The sequence below is a fragment of the Amblyomma mixtum genome, chromosome 3 (assembly GCF_055824585.1).
Source record: "Amblyomma mixtum isolate Tamu chromosome 3, ASM5582458v1, whole genome shotgun sequence".
NCBI classification, from domain to species: Eukaryota; Metazoa; Arthropoda; class Arachnida; order Ixodida; family Ixodidae; genus Amblyomma; species Amblyomma mixtum.
The window spans coordinates 140,765,259-140,779,401 of NC_143014.1; the positions used below are offsets into that span (position 1 = coordinate 140,765,259).

General features: G+C 40.3%; 1 protein-coding gene across 1 annotated transcript in view; it reads right to left on the reverse strand.

Moving 5' to 3' along the window:
• Positions 1–2,078: 2,078 nt before the first annotated feature.
• Positions 2,079–14,143, reverse strand: part of Cad74A (cadherin 74A) — a 70,911-nt gene continuing 58,846 nt past the window's right edge. Inside the window, exons 38-41 of the mRNA XM_089581321.1 lie at positions 14,027–14,058; positions 11,191–11,221; positions 6,803–6,832; positions 2,079–6,622 (exon numbers count right to left, since the gene is read on the reverse strand). Coding sequence (XP_089437447.1) covers positions 6,535–6,622; positions 6,803–6,832; positions 11,191–11,221; positions 14,027–14,058 — 181 coding nt within the window. The 3' untranslated portion in view covers positions 2,079–6,534. The remainder of the gene's footprint in view (positions 6,623–6,802; positions 6,833–11,190; positions 11,222–14,026; positions 14,059–14,143) is intronic.

Genomic DNA, 14,143 nt, shown 5'->3' on the forward strand with positions numbered 1-14,143 from the left:
TGGAGGGATCTCCCTCCCCCCACCATTAAATCTGCACCTTTCCCGCAACAAGTGTAGTTAAATAAGAGCCCATTTAAATAAGTGCAGCAGCAGCATCTGCGGCACACATCCACTGCAGTGTGTTTACAGCTTCCAATGTGCTTATGCACCGCGGGTTTAGTGTCACCATTGCAGTGTTTTCTACTGTGATGTCAGAGGTGATTTTTTTTTATACCTTTGATGTGCGCCGTGAGCTATGCCAACAGAATTAGCATTACTATATATAGCTCCTCTGAACATCAAGAGGAATGGGAACAAAGACTCCATCCTGATTACGCACGCTTTAATGCAATAATGCATTCTATACATGCCAGGCAGCTGGCAGCTAGCTTGTGCCGAATTGACTATACTTTATGACCCCGTCTGGCCATGAAAATTTTGGGTTGGCTCCCTGGCTACTTTCTGGCTGCTTATCTATTCTTCTAATCCGAACATGTGGCCTAATAGCCGTGGAGAAAAAGAAATCTTGAATATAGCCTCGTTTCAGATTTGTGGCATTTTTGAAATTTTTCCTAGGGAAGCGGTAACTTCCTCACATTACGCAAACAAGCCTGACATATTCTTTCTCACCTATACTTTTAGCACACAAAATATATCCCTCATGACTTGAACATCCCGATTCTTACGCAGTTGCAAAGTTGCGAAGCAGCACTCTGCACAAAAACACTGCCTCTGCCACGACGTTGTTCACAATTTTTTTCTCCTGAAATATTGGCATTTTCACAAAACGAAATTCACTATTGACCTACTGAATACTGTGTGCATAATATATAAAATATACAAGAAAATTAAAAATCTGAAAAATTTAGGCAGTTTGAGCTCTCATGTCAGCCAGTTGTGACTACCTGCACAAAGGTGACCTGTCGTAATTGCTTCCATTTTGTTGTTGTCTTCTTCAGAGCAAAGTAAATAAGTCTACAGTTTATGGCGTTATCTTTCTACTCTTCCAAGCCACAACGTGCAAGCCTTGAGAAAGAGGAGATGGACAAAATATAAATTGATAAATTGGTTTCTGAGGAAAGGAAATGGCGCAGTATCGTCTCACATATCTAAGTGGACACTTGAACCACGCTGCAAGGGAAGGAGGGAGTGAAAGAAGAGAGAGAGAAAGAGGTGCCATACTGGAGGTTTCCAAATAATTTCGACCACCTGGGGATCTTTAATGTGCACTGACATCGCACAGCACACGGGCGCCTTTTGCATTTCGCCTCCACCGGAACGCGGCCGCCGTGGTCGGGTTCGAACCTGGGTACTCCAGCTCTGTAGACGAGCGCCTTAACCACTGAGCCACCACGTGTAAATTTAATGAATGACTAGGTTTTGACATAGGCTGAGGAGAAGGTACAGGCACGGACAAAAGTAAACGGAGCACGCAACTGTCTTAGAATATTTTTCACGCGTCACCTAATTGAAACTTCCAGCAGTGGTGCATGCATGCTGGTAGCGGATGTTGGTGGGCTTTCTTGTAGACGAAAAACGCTTCTTCATTACCAATGGAGAAAGCATGATTGCACTTCCAATGCAATAGCATGCTCCGTTTACTTATGGCCGCGCCTGTACGTGTACAGTTGTAGTATCACCACATGCACTTCTTTGTTCTTCATGCCTACACATATTTTCACTTCCTAGCTGTACTGGCAGTTTAAAATATGAAACGCTCATAGGCCCTATTCTGGCCAAAATAGCTCTAAATATGCCTTCAAACTCATTCTGAGTGCCACATCACATTCAGAATAGAAAGATAGAAAGCAGCTTAAAATCATCAATGTACATTCAAAGTCTTATGCTGCACTCATGCTGCACTCACGTGGTAAAAGAAGCATGTGGGCATCAGCAAAACAAAAAATAGCTTGACAACATAAACTGCTTTACACTTTCCTTCAGCAGACAAAATAAGTGCCCACAAGCACAGACATACAAACTTATGTGCTTTACTCCATAAATCCAAATCCTCTCATTCAAGACATCTGTCTTATTGCTTGTGCAGCCAGTGTAATGCACTGTGCCTACACAAATCAAAATAAAATAAGAAAGCCATAATCTGTGCTGTGCTTTATTCAAGGTTTCATGACGAATGGGCATAACAAAACAAAAAATGACATTTCTGTGACACTGAAAAAAAAACTCAGAGTGAGTGTCATGTCAAAATACTGTGGAAAAATATGAGTGTGGGAATGTATCTGTGGCACATGGAAGAGCACAAGCATTACTCATTCTCACAGCGTAACAACATTCTGACACAGGGGCCAAGCAGGTAGGGGAGTGTGAAACAACAGGGGACAGAGCATTTAATTCTCACCCACCTTGGATATAAAGATCAAATCACATTGACTACAAGCCGTTACATTGCCAAGAGGGTAAACACTAGATAAAGAACAGGAGCAAAAGGAAAAAGTACTATCACAACTAACAGTACATTACTGATACATGCATAAACAAACATTTTATTTAAGCCTGTGGCTCATTATTAATGACACTTTGATTACAATTAAGGCACATGTTTGCATCATTGGGATACAGTGCAAAGCACAGACAGCTTTACAAGAAACACATACTATAAGAAAATAAATACTGAATAGTATACTAATGTCACAGAAAGCTGCAATACTAAGTGACCACTGCTGTTCAAGCTTTCTGCAGGCACACATTACCAAATGACAACTGCTAAACAAACCGTGCATACAAGAACAGAGCTTTTTTTTTACATATTTACAATACGCACTTTTGAAGGTCTTGAGGCAAAAGCTACAAAGCAGGAACAGGCATTTGGAATAGAGAAGGCAGCGAGAACAGCACATTACCAAAAAGTGTTGACTGCATGTGGGTGGTCATGGCATCTTGTGCACTGTCAATAGCAAATCCTTCGGTTATCTTGTTCTGGAAGCAGTTACTCAGGCTGTACAGCCTGAGTAACTGAGGCTCGCATGTGAGAGCCTCCAAAGTCTGCACCAAATTATTTTAATCCGTTCTCTCCAGCTTAGAAAACACAAGTACATGGCCATTTATGATTTTTCTCTGGATATAAGAGCCCTCTGTTCTGTGCTCCAGTCACAGTGAGAAGGATTCTCATATGCACAAACACTAGCAAGAGTTGGTCCTGCTAGGTTGCTATAGCTCGCTATCTTCTCATTTGTGTATAGCTCTTGGGTCAACTTAGCAGACTTGACAGAGGTTATCGTTTTGATAAAAAGCATTGAAAAATGCCCTGACAGAGGAGAAGGACTTGTGCTTGACCATAGACCACAAAAATAATCCTCGAAACAGATATATGAATTCATATGGATTAATGTACCTCCGCCAGATAGCATACAGGTCAAATATGAGGTAAGGCCCATTTGATGAACACCTTAGCTCAGAATGCGCTGCATCAAATTCTTGGACGTAATACACACACACACACACACACAAAAATAGACATAGTGAACCAAGATTCCACGGTGATGTAACAAAGGTCTGGCACTTGCTCTGAGCACAAGTACTGCTGCAGAACAGAAATATTTGCGAGATAAAGCCAGCACATATAGTGTTGGTGGGAAATATATTGCAAGAAGCTTCACTCAGGATAAAAACATACCACGGAAATCCTCTTTTATAGGAAATAATTTCATAATTAAATAAATAAATTCTTAATTTACTAGTTTAGATTATGTGGGTTTAATGTCCCAAAGCGACCCAGGCTATGAGGGATGCCGTACTGAAGGGCTCCAGAAGTTTCGACCACCTGCGGTTCTTTAATGTGCACTGACATTGCACAGCACACGGGCCTCTAGAAGGGTGCACTACACTAAAATCTCCAGAGCAAATCTGTTCTGGACTACTGTTTGGACCCACCATATATATTTATAAATGTTACCTTCCAATGTCTAACAAATACCCACATACATATTTCGGTAATTTTTTTAAATTTCTACTGGATATCATAAGAATCCAGCAAGGCCTCATAGTGCATGTACAGCGTATGTACAGTGGCTGACTGGGAAAGTTGAAACAACTACAGTATGTTCAAAACAGCCTGACACAGCTGAAAGGGTCAAATGAAGTTGAGGCCACAAGAGCAAAATTTACCTCATTAAGGCATGAGATGCGATGTCAGTGTACCTCAGTACGAGATGCCGAAATGTTGGATTGAACTGCAACTGTGAGTGAAACAGCTTCAATCTGTTGAAATAATCCCAAAATACCCAAAAGTAACCCTTACCAAATGTTCAGTTCTTAACTCAAACAGCTGCCATAGGGCCCCAGACCTCAAAAATAAACTGTGTGAAAGTACTGTTGTTACATGTGTAACCAATATTACTGAGGCTTGCATTTATAAAGCTGGAAATTATATTTGCAAATATTTACACGCAAGTTAGAAACTCTGGACTGGAGACAAAGTTTCTGTAGGAGTCGCAAGAGTTGCAAGTGAAAATAATACAAACATTAAATTAATTACGCAATGGGTTAGGTCAGCAATAAGAGAGCCACGAATTCTCACAGCTGTTAAGTGTATTTTCTTGCAATTTTTCATTACTACTAGTTTTCCAAGACCAGCTTCAGTAAGATGCTGTGGTGCATGGCACCAAACATTACTAAATGGGCCCTTGGGCATTTAGGCTTCATGAAGGTTGTCAAGTGAAGCTATAAGTCTTGGTAAGACAGGTTCTGTGCATTTGCAGCTAGAGCTTCATATAAATTATTCAGACACCACACACAGACAAGCACAATAAAACACATAAAACAGATACACTTTGCAAAGCTACAGCATCCAGTGATCTTTTGTGTGATGGCTCAGTCATACCAAAATGTTCATTCACATGCGCAACCTTTGACACTGTTCAAGCTCCACAACAATTCCAAGCAGCAAGCAGAGTTTAATCTGGCCTCAGTATTAAATGATATGTGAAGGCTAATAACCCACCAAAAAAGGCTTCTAACATAAAGGTACAACATCAAAACATCTGGCCTAAGTAAGAGAGCTGGCCTACATGCTAAATGAGGTTAGAGTATAGTATATATCATCACCTCTCAACTCAATTTTGAGGTTGATTCAGAGCAGTGTATATATCATAATCTCATCAGCCAACACATTGTTCAATAATGCATTTAGAGTAAGCTGAGGACAACAACAAAGAAAGCTGCCAATCTGCAAGCCTCAATACTCATGTGTTACAAGGTTTTTGTTGACTGCAGCTGAAGACCACAACACAAACACTGTCGGAAAGAAGCTCACCTGTCATAAAATAATATCAGGGGTCTAGCAACAGGGCTCACATACTGAAATATCAAGCGTTCTTTACTTCTGCGCCAGGTATTGTCTTGGCATAAATATCAGAGAACATAAGCAGTGGTATCACAATGCATCAGTGCAGTCACTGTACTCCAGACTCCTTCAAATCTTCCTACAAGCTTGCTTCTCATGCAGAGAATTCAGCTAGCACATTCCACATCAAGCTAACACCAAATGCTCAGGTTGTATGCCTAGTTCATCCAAGCAACAATGGCACATATACCGACAACTGACCCGCAACCGCTTGTGCTTGAAATTGGCTTCTTGCTTCCGAAAATGAGCATTGTTCCAATGCACAGCCTTGGTTATGCCATTTTGCTGGCAGACCGTGAAAGTAAATAAATAAAATTCTTGGAAACAAAACTGAACTAAAATTTAGTGAATAATGTGAATAAGCATGCATATGATTTCTTTTAGGTGCCTTTTTGTTTGCTTTCAGTAGTCGAATCTTTTCACAACAAGAAAGACCCCCTGGCAATTCTATTTTTGCATCATTTAAGCATGTTTTAATGTCCTGTGTTCTGTGTATCTTTCAAACGGAAAAAAGCTTATTGTTTTGACACTGACACTGTCTTCTTTTCTGTTTTCACTGCACTTGGACCTAGATCCAGCTTACCTACACAGAGAAGTACTGCTTCAAGTAGTACTACACGTTGGATGCTACATAAAATGTATTACAACTAAACGAAATGCCCAGATAAAGATTTCATAGCTGCATCTTTAGAGCTACTGAAGAGGTGTGGTGTACTGGCATTATACAGTGACATGCCATTATACAGTGACATGCCACAATGCAGTATGTCTGAGCCAGTAGAGCATGTGAATAAGTGGAAGACTTGGTAGCAAAGAAGAGCATCAACACCTTGACAATTACAATGTGCCTTTTCAATTGCTTCTACTGCAAAAAGCATATAGCAATAGTAACCTGGCAACTACATTTACTTCTGTCTTCAGTAAGTGCACATGTGCAAAAAAAGTCCATGTACTGGTACTAAATTACTAGCTTCATGTGGACAGAAGGCTTATGCTCACAAAGTACTCACATACAGCTTGTTTTGTGCAGCATAAATACTACTCAAGTTCCCTTATGGCTATGCAATCTGCACTGAATGCATATTTGGCCGCTTTTAAGCATGCCTTGGGAAGCTCTCGATTCTCACTGTTGGCTGTGGTGCAGGCTCTCAAAGGCAGTCACGTCGAGAGGCACACACTGAGGGGGCCCATTTTCATCTCATTGTCGGATAGCTTCTGAATGACATAGCATCCAATGCAGGGGCACGGTTAGACTCCTGCCATTCATAGATGCGCTGGTGGCTGTTAAAGAAAAGCAAAGACATGTACACATCCTGAAATAATTGTGACACCAAAATGATGTGCAGTTACTATTTTTTATGATTTAAAATGTGCCCATGCCATAAATGATTAATTATGACAAAAAACAACAAAAAACAAAAACTTAAAACATGGCAATATTAATAATACTAAAAAGCATACCTCGGGAGAGATATCATGGAGACTGCTGGTCTGTAAAAGAAAAAAGAGCATATATGATCTGACATGTTGAAAGAGGTATTTTTTTGGTCAAGCAGAACATGTGCAAAAACTCTGGCTTGCGCTTTGCACAGAACAATACCAGTTTAAGTTGTGCCAAGTAATAACTGCATCAACAATGCTCAGATGGCTGGCTTCAGGAGTGCAAAACATTTTGGCCAGTGGTCAGTTATTTCATGACCTGATTACTACTGACTGCATGATGCTATTCAGATGGAAAAGCATATCCCTTCTTGAACGAATGTAACATTCTCCCTTTATTTTTGCCGCTTTTAAGATGCTGTGAGGAATGATTGTATGAGGGACCTGCAAAGCACATGTAGTTGCTTTTTAATGCCTCAAAAGCTTGGCTACCCTAAGAGGTTTCATCATCATCCACCTTCAATCCATTGCATGACAAAGGCCTTTCTTCCTAACGATATTAAATAGGCTTGCTTTGCGCTAGTCATGGTTGCTCCACCACAGCAGATTTTCCTATCTAATGTCCAAATCTGACCCTCTGGCACCCTTGAAAAGACCATGTTGATCTAAGAGATCACTAGTTATCTGTTTTCTGCATTACACATTCTGCCCAAGTCCATTTCCTACATCTACTACTAGGATGCCATTAACTCAAGTTTGTTCTCTAATCTAGAGTACTCTCTATTTCCTCCTGTCATTTTAATCTTCCTGTCATTTCACTCCTGTCATTTTATTTTTTGATGCTTGTTGAGCTGTTTTTGTAGTCATTTTAAGTCTTCCATTATCCTCCAAGGGTCAGTCCCACAGGTGCGTACTGGCATGATACATACATTGCATACTTTCCTTCTGAAGGGTAGCAATAAGCTGCTCTTCGTAACCTCAATGTCTGCCAAATGCACTTAAACCTTTTCATAGTCCCCTGTTAAATTCCTTCTCATGGTTCAGATCAACTGCAACTACCTACTGAGCCTAAATACATCAACCTGTTCACCTCTTCTAGTACATCCCTATTTATAGATGATGATCATTTTGCGTGGCACAAGGGTAACTAAAGCCAAAGTGCCACAGAGTTGAATTATAAATTCAGGTATCTGAAAATAAGACCACACTGCCTACTGTAAACTGCTGCTCTTTGGTAAGCTTGCAGAAGTTTACTTAGGCCTACATTGCACTTTGCCTGTTCAAGTTCTCAATGGTTCACTGCAATTCCCCGGGTTATTTCACAAGAAAACATTGTCACCAAACTGGACACTGTTGAGGAATACCTCATTAGCTTTTATAACTAAAATTTCTCAACGTAATGTCCTGAATGCACGTTTTTGTAATCTCCTCATCTGACAGCTTTTATGATCTTTACTTTCTTAGTCTAACAGAGAACTATGGCTGCTGTGTAGTCCCTGCAAATGTTTTCAAGTGTATTTGCACATTGCTGCTGGATGCCTTAGATATGCTATGCCAGCATGACAGCTGGTGTTTCCATGGGGTCAAATTGTTTTTAACTTTACCTTAGGCAGTCACAATAGGACCTTGCCATACTCTGCCCATTTCCCTCAGCCTCAATAATAACATAAATGCGATCGATTGCCAAGTGCCTGTTGAGATATTCTACAGTGCAAAACACAAGGAACGACATAAAAAACAGACAGCGCAAGTATTTATGGTGTCCCTGTTTTTCGTGTTGTTTCTTGTGTTTTGTGCTGTAGAACCTGCAACTGCAACTAGCATGCAACTGCACCCTACTAAGTGCCTCTTCTCAGAACCAGTCTATATTCTAGGGAAGGGGTTCTCAAACTGAGTTCCATGGAACCCCTGGGTTCCTTGAAGTTCATTTCGGGTTCCCTGCACTATTATCCACGCATGCCTCAACCCCACCTTTCCTTTATCCACTTTCTTTTGGGACTATCATACTGTAGCTGCTCCTAGAAAACTCTATGACTATAAAGCCAGTCATTATTAATCAAATTTGGCCATTTTTTGAGAGGCTGTGCATCTGCATGCTCATTTTTGCATGCATGTCAGGCAGGAAGAGTTAGAAGGCAAGACACATGGCGTCCCTCAGCACCTTTTAAAAGCCTTTAGGCTTTCCTAATGATAGAGAGATTGAGAAGCCCAGTCCTAGGGTACACGAAATTTTAAACGTTTTATTAACCATTAGCTCAGAAAATGCCTTCAACACAACTGACAATAAGCTGGTGGATCTTGAGACCTTTTCTCAGTTTTTCAGATCTTTTGTGTGTGTGTGTGTGTGTGTGTGTGTGTGTGTGTGTGTGTGTGTGTGTGTGTGTGTGTGTGTGCGCGCGCGCGTGTGCGTGCGTGCGTGCATGTGTGTGTGTGTGTGTGTGTGAATTAGTCTTATACTAGCATTCCCCCGTATTTCAGGAACACTTGACTGTTTATTCACTATACATATAATTTGCTTAGAGTAGTTAGTCGGTTAATTAGGTTAACGAATGTATACAGGGAAATGACACAAAACCATGAAGGGACGTCACGAAAAAGTATGTTTTGGCTACCATGACAACTGAGTGTCAGTTCCATCGCTGTCATCAACACACAGACCACGTGATACCTTGCCCTCGTGCTCAACGTAGAGTGACAATCCAACAATAACATGTCAACCTAGAAGTAAACTTCCACTTCCGTTTTGTCTTCATTTAACCTGAGTTACTCTTTTAATATGGGTAGCATTTTTTTCTACAAGCACAGCTCCAAGTATACTACCATTTGCAGGTTAATTACTGGTAAATTAACCAGGTATTAGGTACTATTTTTGTCAGGATGACAAAAATACCAAGGTAGACTTTAAATGACTTTGACCACATAGAATTGTTACATTAAGTCACCGGAAAAAGTCAGTATTTCCTTCATCGAAAAATAATTTTCACCGAAGAAAAAAACCAAGAGTAGTGTTTTGAAATAAAAACTGAAAAAAGTCCGCAAAATTTTCAAAAAATAAAAACCGAAAAGTCCTACTCTTAGATATTAACAAACTTTAGTGTATTGACCTTGGATATACCAAACCTAAGTATGCCACTTCGGACCATAACGAACTTTCATGTGCTAACCTTGGATATAACAAGCTTTCACGAGTTAGCCTTGGACATAACAAACATCTGTGTTGCTTCGGATATAACAAACTTTCGTGTCTGGACCTCTGATGTAACGAACTTTGTGTGCTGAACTAAGTGTGCTGCTGACTAACGCATTCAAACAATCCACTGAGGATTGCCTAAGAATTTTTATTTGTACCAATAGCTATGTCAGCGATGGTGATGGTGTGGAACCACACAGGAGAGTCTTTCAGGGCCATTCCAGGAAATGTAGTAAGTGGAAACGGCACTACATGCCCTACACAGAACTTGTGCACAACAAGGATATGCAAGACATGCCAAAAACACTAAACTAAAACAATGAAAGCACAAGGCAGAAACCGAAACATAGAAAAAGGAGCATGAAGTGTGGAAGAAACCAGAAATACCAGAACAACTGTCCACAGATAAAGCATAACAGTAACAGAAAGCTCAGAAGGAGGCAGGATGCAAGTGTGCCAGTTTGCAAGGTGAATGAGCAGTGTAGTTGAGAACGTTGGGAAAGGCACAATGTCTGGAGCAGATTGCTGAAGGAAAAATGAGAATGTAGAAAAGCAGCTACAATGGGAGGCAGAAATGAAAAATGTACATGATACATGCGCTGATCAAAAAGGGGCATGCACGGAAGCAGGAACAGCAGCGTGAACAAGTACTAGGCAGCTATCATATTTTGTCCCTTTGGGATGCACTTAAACAGCTTTCCTGTTTGTTTCGGTTTGTGCACCCTTTGTGTCTGTCTCAGAAAACGTTGACCCCAGTAATGGCCGTATCATCAAGCCAAAAGTGCAAAACATGTGCACTTTGAATCCTACAATAGATAGCAGTAAAAGAATCAGCTGAAAGCAATATAGTATTGGATTCTGCCTGCCACTATCATCACCCTTCTCATCACACATAAAATGAATAAACACACGAGCCATGAGCTTTGGTCCAGGCGGTAGCCTCTGTCACCTGAAATTAGCTGTTGGTTCTGTTGATTGTTAAGGTTATATTTAGGCTCAGGGCTGGGTATATTTTCATGACAAGTACATATCACTTGTAGCAACATGCACCAGTTTAAATGCAATGGCACAATGTTGACACAGCACTACCACCACTGCAATGTTAAACAACAAATGAATATTTCATCCACCCTTTCTAAACATACTATAAACATTTCAATATGAAAAGTTATTACAATATACACAGCTGATCTCTTCTACATCACACTAACTTATGCATGAACTGTACTTCAAGCTACAGCAATAATCAAATGAAAAGAGCTGATGCAAAACCACTTACGTCTGTTCACATAGTCGTCTTGGACCACGCTCTGAAGGTAAAAGCAAAAGAAGGATATGTAGAACACAATAAACGCAAAAAATTTTAAGTGCACAGTGCTCTTGCAATGCAGAAATATCCGAAACCTAGCAATGAGTGTTTCCATTTTTCTAAGAATAGGCAATGCAATAAAGATGGCTTTATAAATATAATGCATATGCTACTGCAATCATGACTAATAAACTGTTTGGAGCAGACCTTTGATAGAAAATTTTGTAGGGTTCACAAGATGTTACATAAACTAAAACACAATCATGAGCTGACCAGGAGTGCACTATCATACATTATGCTATCTTAGGTGTATGTTTTCTACACAAGCATGTTAAAAAAAGAACAATGTAACTCAACACATGGCTTTTCTTACCCTTTCAGGTACATCATAATAATAATTAGAACACAATCTCGCTGCCATTAACTGAAGCACACTCCTAGTGAGGTGTATAGCCTCTTCTGTGTTTTACAGTTGAAGCACAGCTGCATCACCAAACCCAATGCTTAGAGGACTACAGACACCAAATTTTTGCTTCCGTGTTTTCTTCTTTCAAACGATGCAATAGATAGGCATGGATGAATAGTGGTTTTTTGGTTCGAAGCAAATTCAAAGTGAATTAAAAGTGAACCACATGCAGCAAGAGTTCCAGAAACGCTATTCGCTCAAAATGAATACATTGAGATTTCGAATACTAGACATTCAGATCGAATCGAATGTTGAATACTTTACTATTCGACCAAATATCAGAACATATCGCGTATTCGCACATGCCTAGCAATGGACATTAGCATACATAGATTACTCTATGGTATTTTCCTACGATTGCTAAATAATTTATATTTAAATTTCTTCTTGATGCTGTTCCAATTTTGGTTCCAACAATGGAATGATGGCTGTGACACATAAGGAGTCTTTAGGTCATGTGAGGCATCATTATAGAGACCAAAACATGCAACTAAAATAAGGTGTCTATAGCTCTTTAAGACAAATCATATGAACATCATGTGGAGTGGTGTTAATGGAATGTGAGCTCTGTATGAAAGCTTGATGTTAAAATGTATGACAAATAATTATGCTGTGCTGCAAAAGAAATATCAGAGGTAACTGAACTGCAGCATTGCCGCTAAGAACACTGAAAACCACTGAATGCAGGTGAATTCCTGTAGTTATTGATGAACATCACCTAAATGCTACTTAGCAGTTTGTGTGACAGATATTTTGTATTATGAAAGAATAACTTGAAAGAGAGGGTTAAGTTAGGCCAATTGGTTCACAGTGGGAAGGACAGTGCTTTGAATGTGTGACAAAGCTGTGAGAAATGACTGTGCTGTTGCAGTTGTTTATCACTTTCTTTCTAGATGAGAATGATCATTTTTACCTTAGACAAACAAGCCACAACTAGTCCAGTAATGTCAGTACCCAAAGAGACTTATCATGCGATGCCACTACTAAGCTGCTATGCTGTATATTGCACAACAGAGAAATACTTTGTTATAATGTATCACGTACGATACTTTCCACACTCACGTAATTTGCACGTCCCTAACTTATCATCTGGGTTTTTAAAAGAAAACTTTTACTTGCATATTTTACGCTCCCCACTACGCCAGACTACCAGCATGCACACAGATGCACACATGGCAGGTTTGGGAAGACTGGCACAGCTGCACCACCGTGTGTGGCTGTGAAAGGTGTGAGCGGTGAGGGGACAAATTGCGTGCCGTTTACCCGGCTTGCTCACACTTGAGGTCGCTTTGCCGGATGAACAGTTGCAAGAGCAAACTTCCAGTAACATCCTGCACGTGCCGGAATCCAAAACTATCGAACCGTCCGCTATGCTGTTCGGCTTGCGGTTTACGGTTTAGGGGGGTTTAATGTCCCAAAGCGACTCAGGCTATGAGGGATGCCATAACGAAGGGCTCCGGAAATTTCGACCATGGTTTGCCACTAGTCAGTTTGGCCACACATGGGGGTGCCCTTTTATCAATTTTTATCTCCATTTGCCTCTGACTACTGACTTTGCGACCGTATCGTTGCGCGTTTATTGCTTTGAGCCGCGCATGCTCCATCATGCCATCCTGTGGGGAACTACATGACGTGAGGTGGGACAGGAGGGAATATGCGTCTTATATTTAGAGTAAACTTCTTTTTTTTTTTTTTTTTGCCAGCAAGGGGTGTGAGTTGGGGGGGTCGATGCCTAGAGGGCAATATACAGTACATATATTGCGGATTAGGACTTTTGTAGAGTTTTTTTAGGACGTGTTTGCAAAATTGTCGTGTCGTGTAACCTCTTTGAAGCCTGAATTTAAAGAGAAAAAAAACCACGCAAATTATGAGAGTAAATACAGTCCTTTAACAAGAGCAAGAGGTAGTGTCTCCCCTAATATGTATATGAGTAGTCTACATTCCATTCATCAACGTACAAGTATAAAGCACAACTTTTCTGAATACAGAAGCTGCTTTTGAATTTTACAAGCAGTTGTTGTCAATCAAAGAGAGAATGAGTTCCCTGTCTCACTTTCTGACCTGCCTCTGCATGCTGTGTATAACATTAACGTCTCTCTGGGAGGTTCTTGACCATGTACAGTTACCATGGGCACTTTTAAGCCATATCCTCAGAGGATATTTAAAGGCATCTTTACTCATGGTTCAATGAACTAATAAACTGAACTAGACAGAATCAAGTTAATAACAAGAGCAGCAGAGCATAACATTTTGCATCCAGCAGCTAGCCCCATCTAATGGTAAGTGTCTTTAGGTTCTGAAAACGAGAAAAACATGAAAAAAAAAATTGGGCTAACTCACGTTTTAGTTTTCTTTTGATGTTGTTCTTGTAGCTGTAACAAATTACAAGATTACTTTTTATGCAGCGCAAATACTATGCAGTGCAAACAAGACATAAAAAGCTGAACAAGGGCAAAG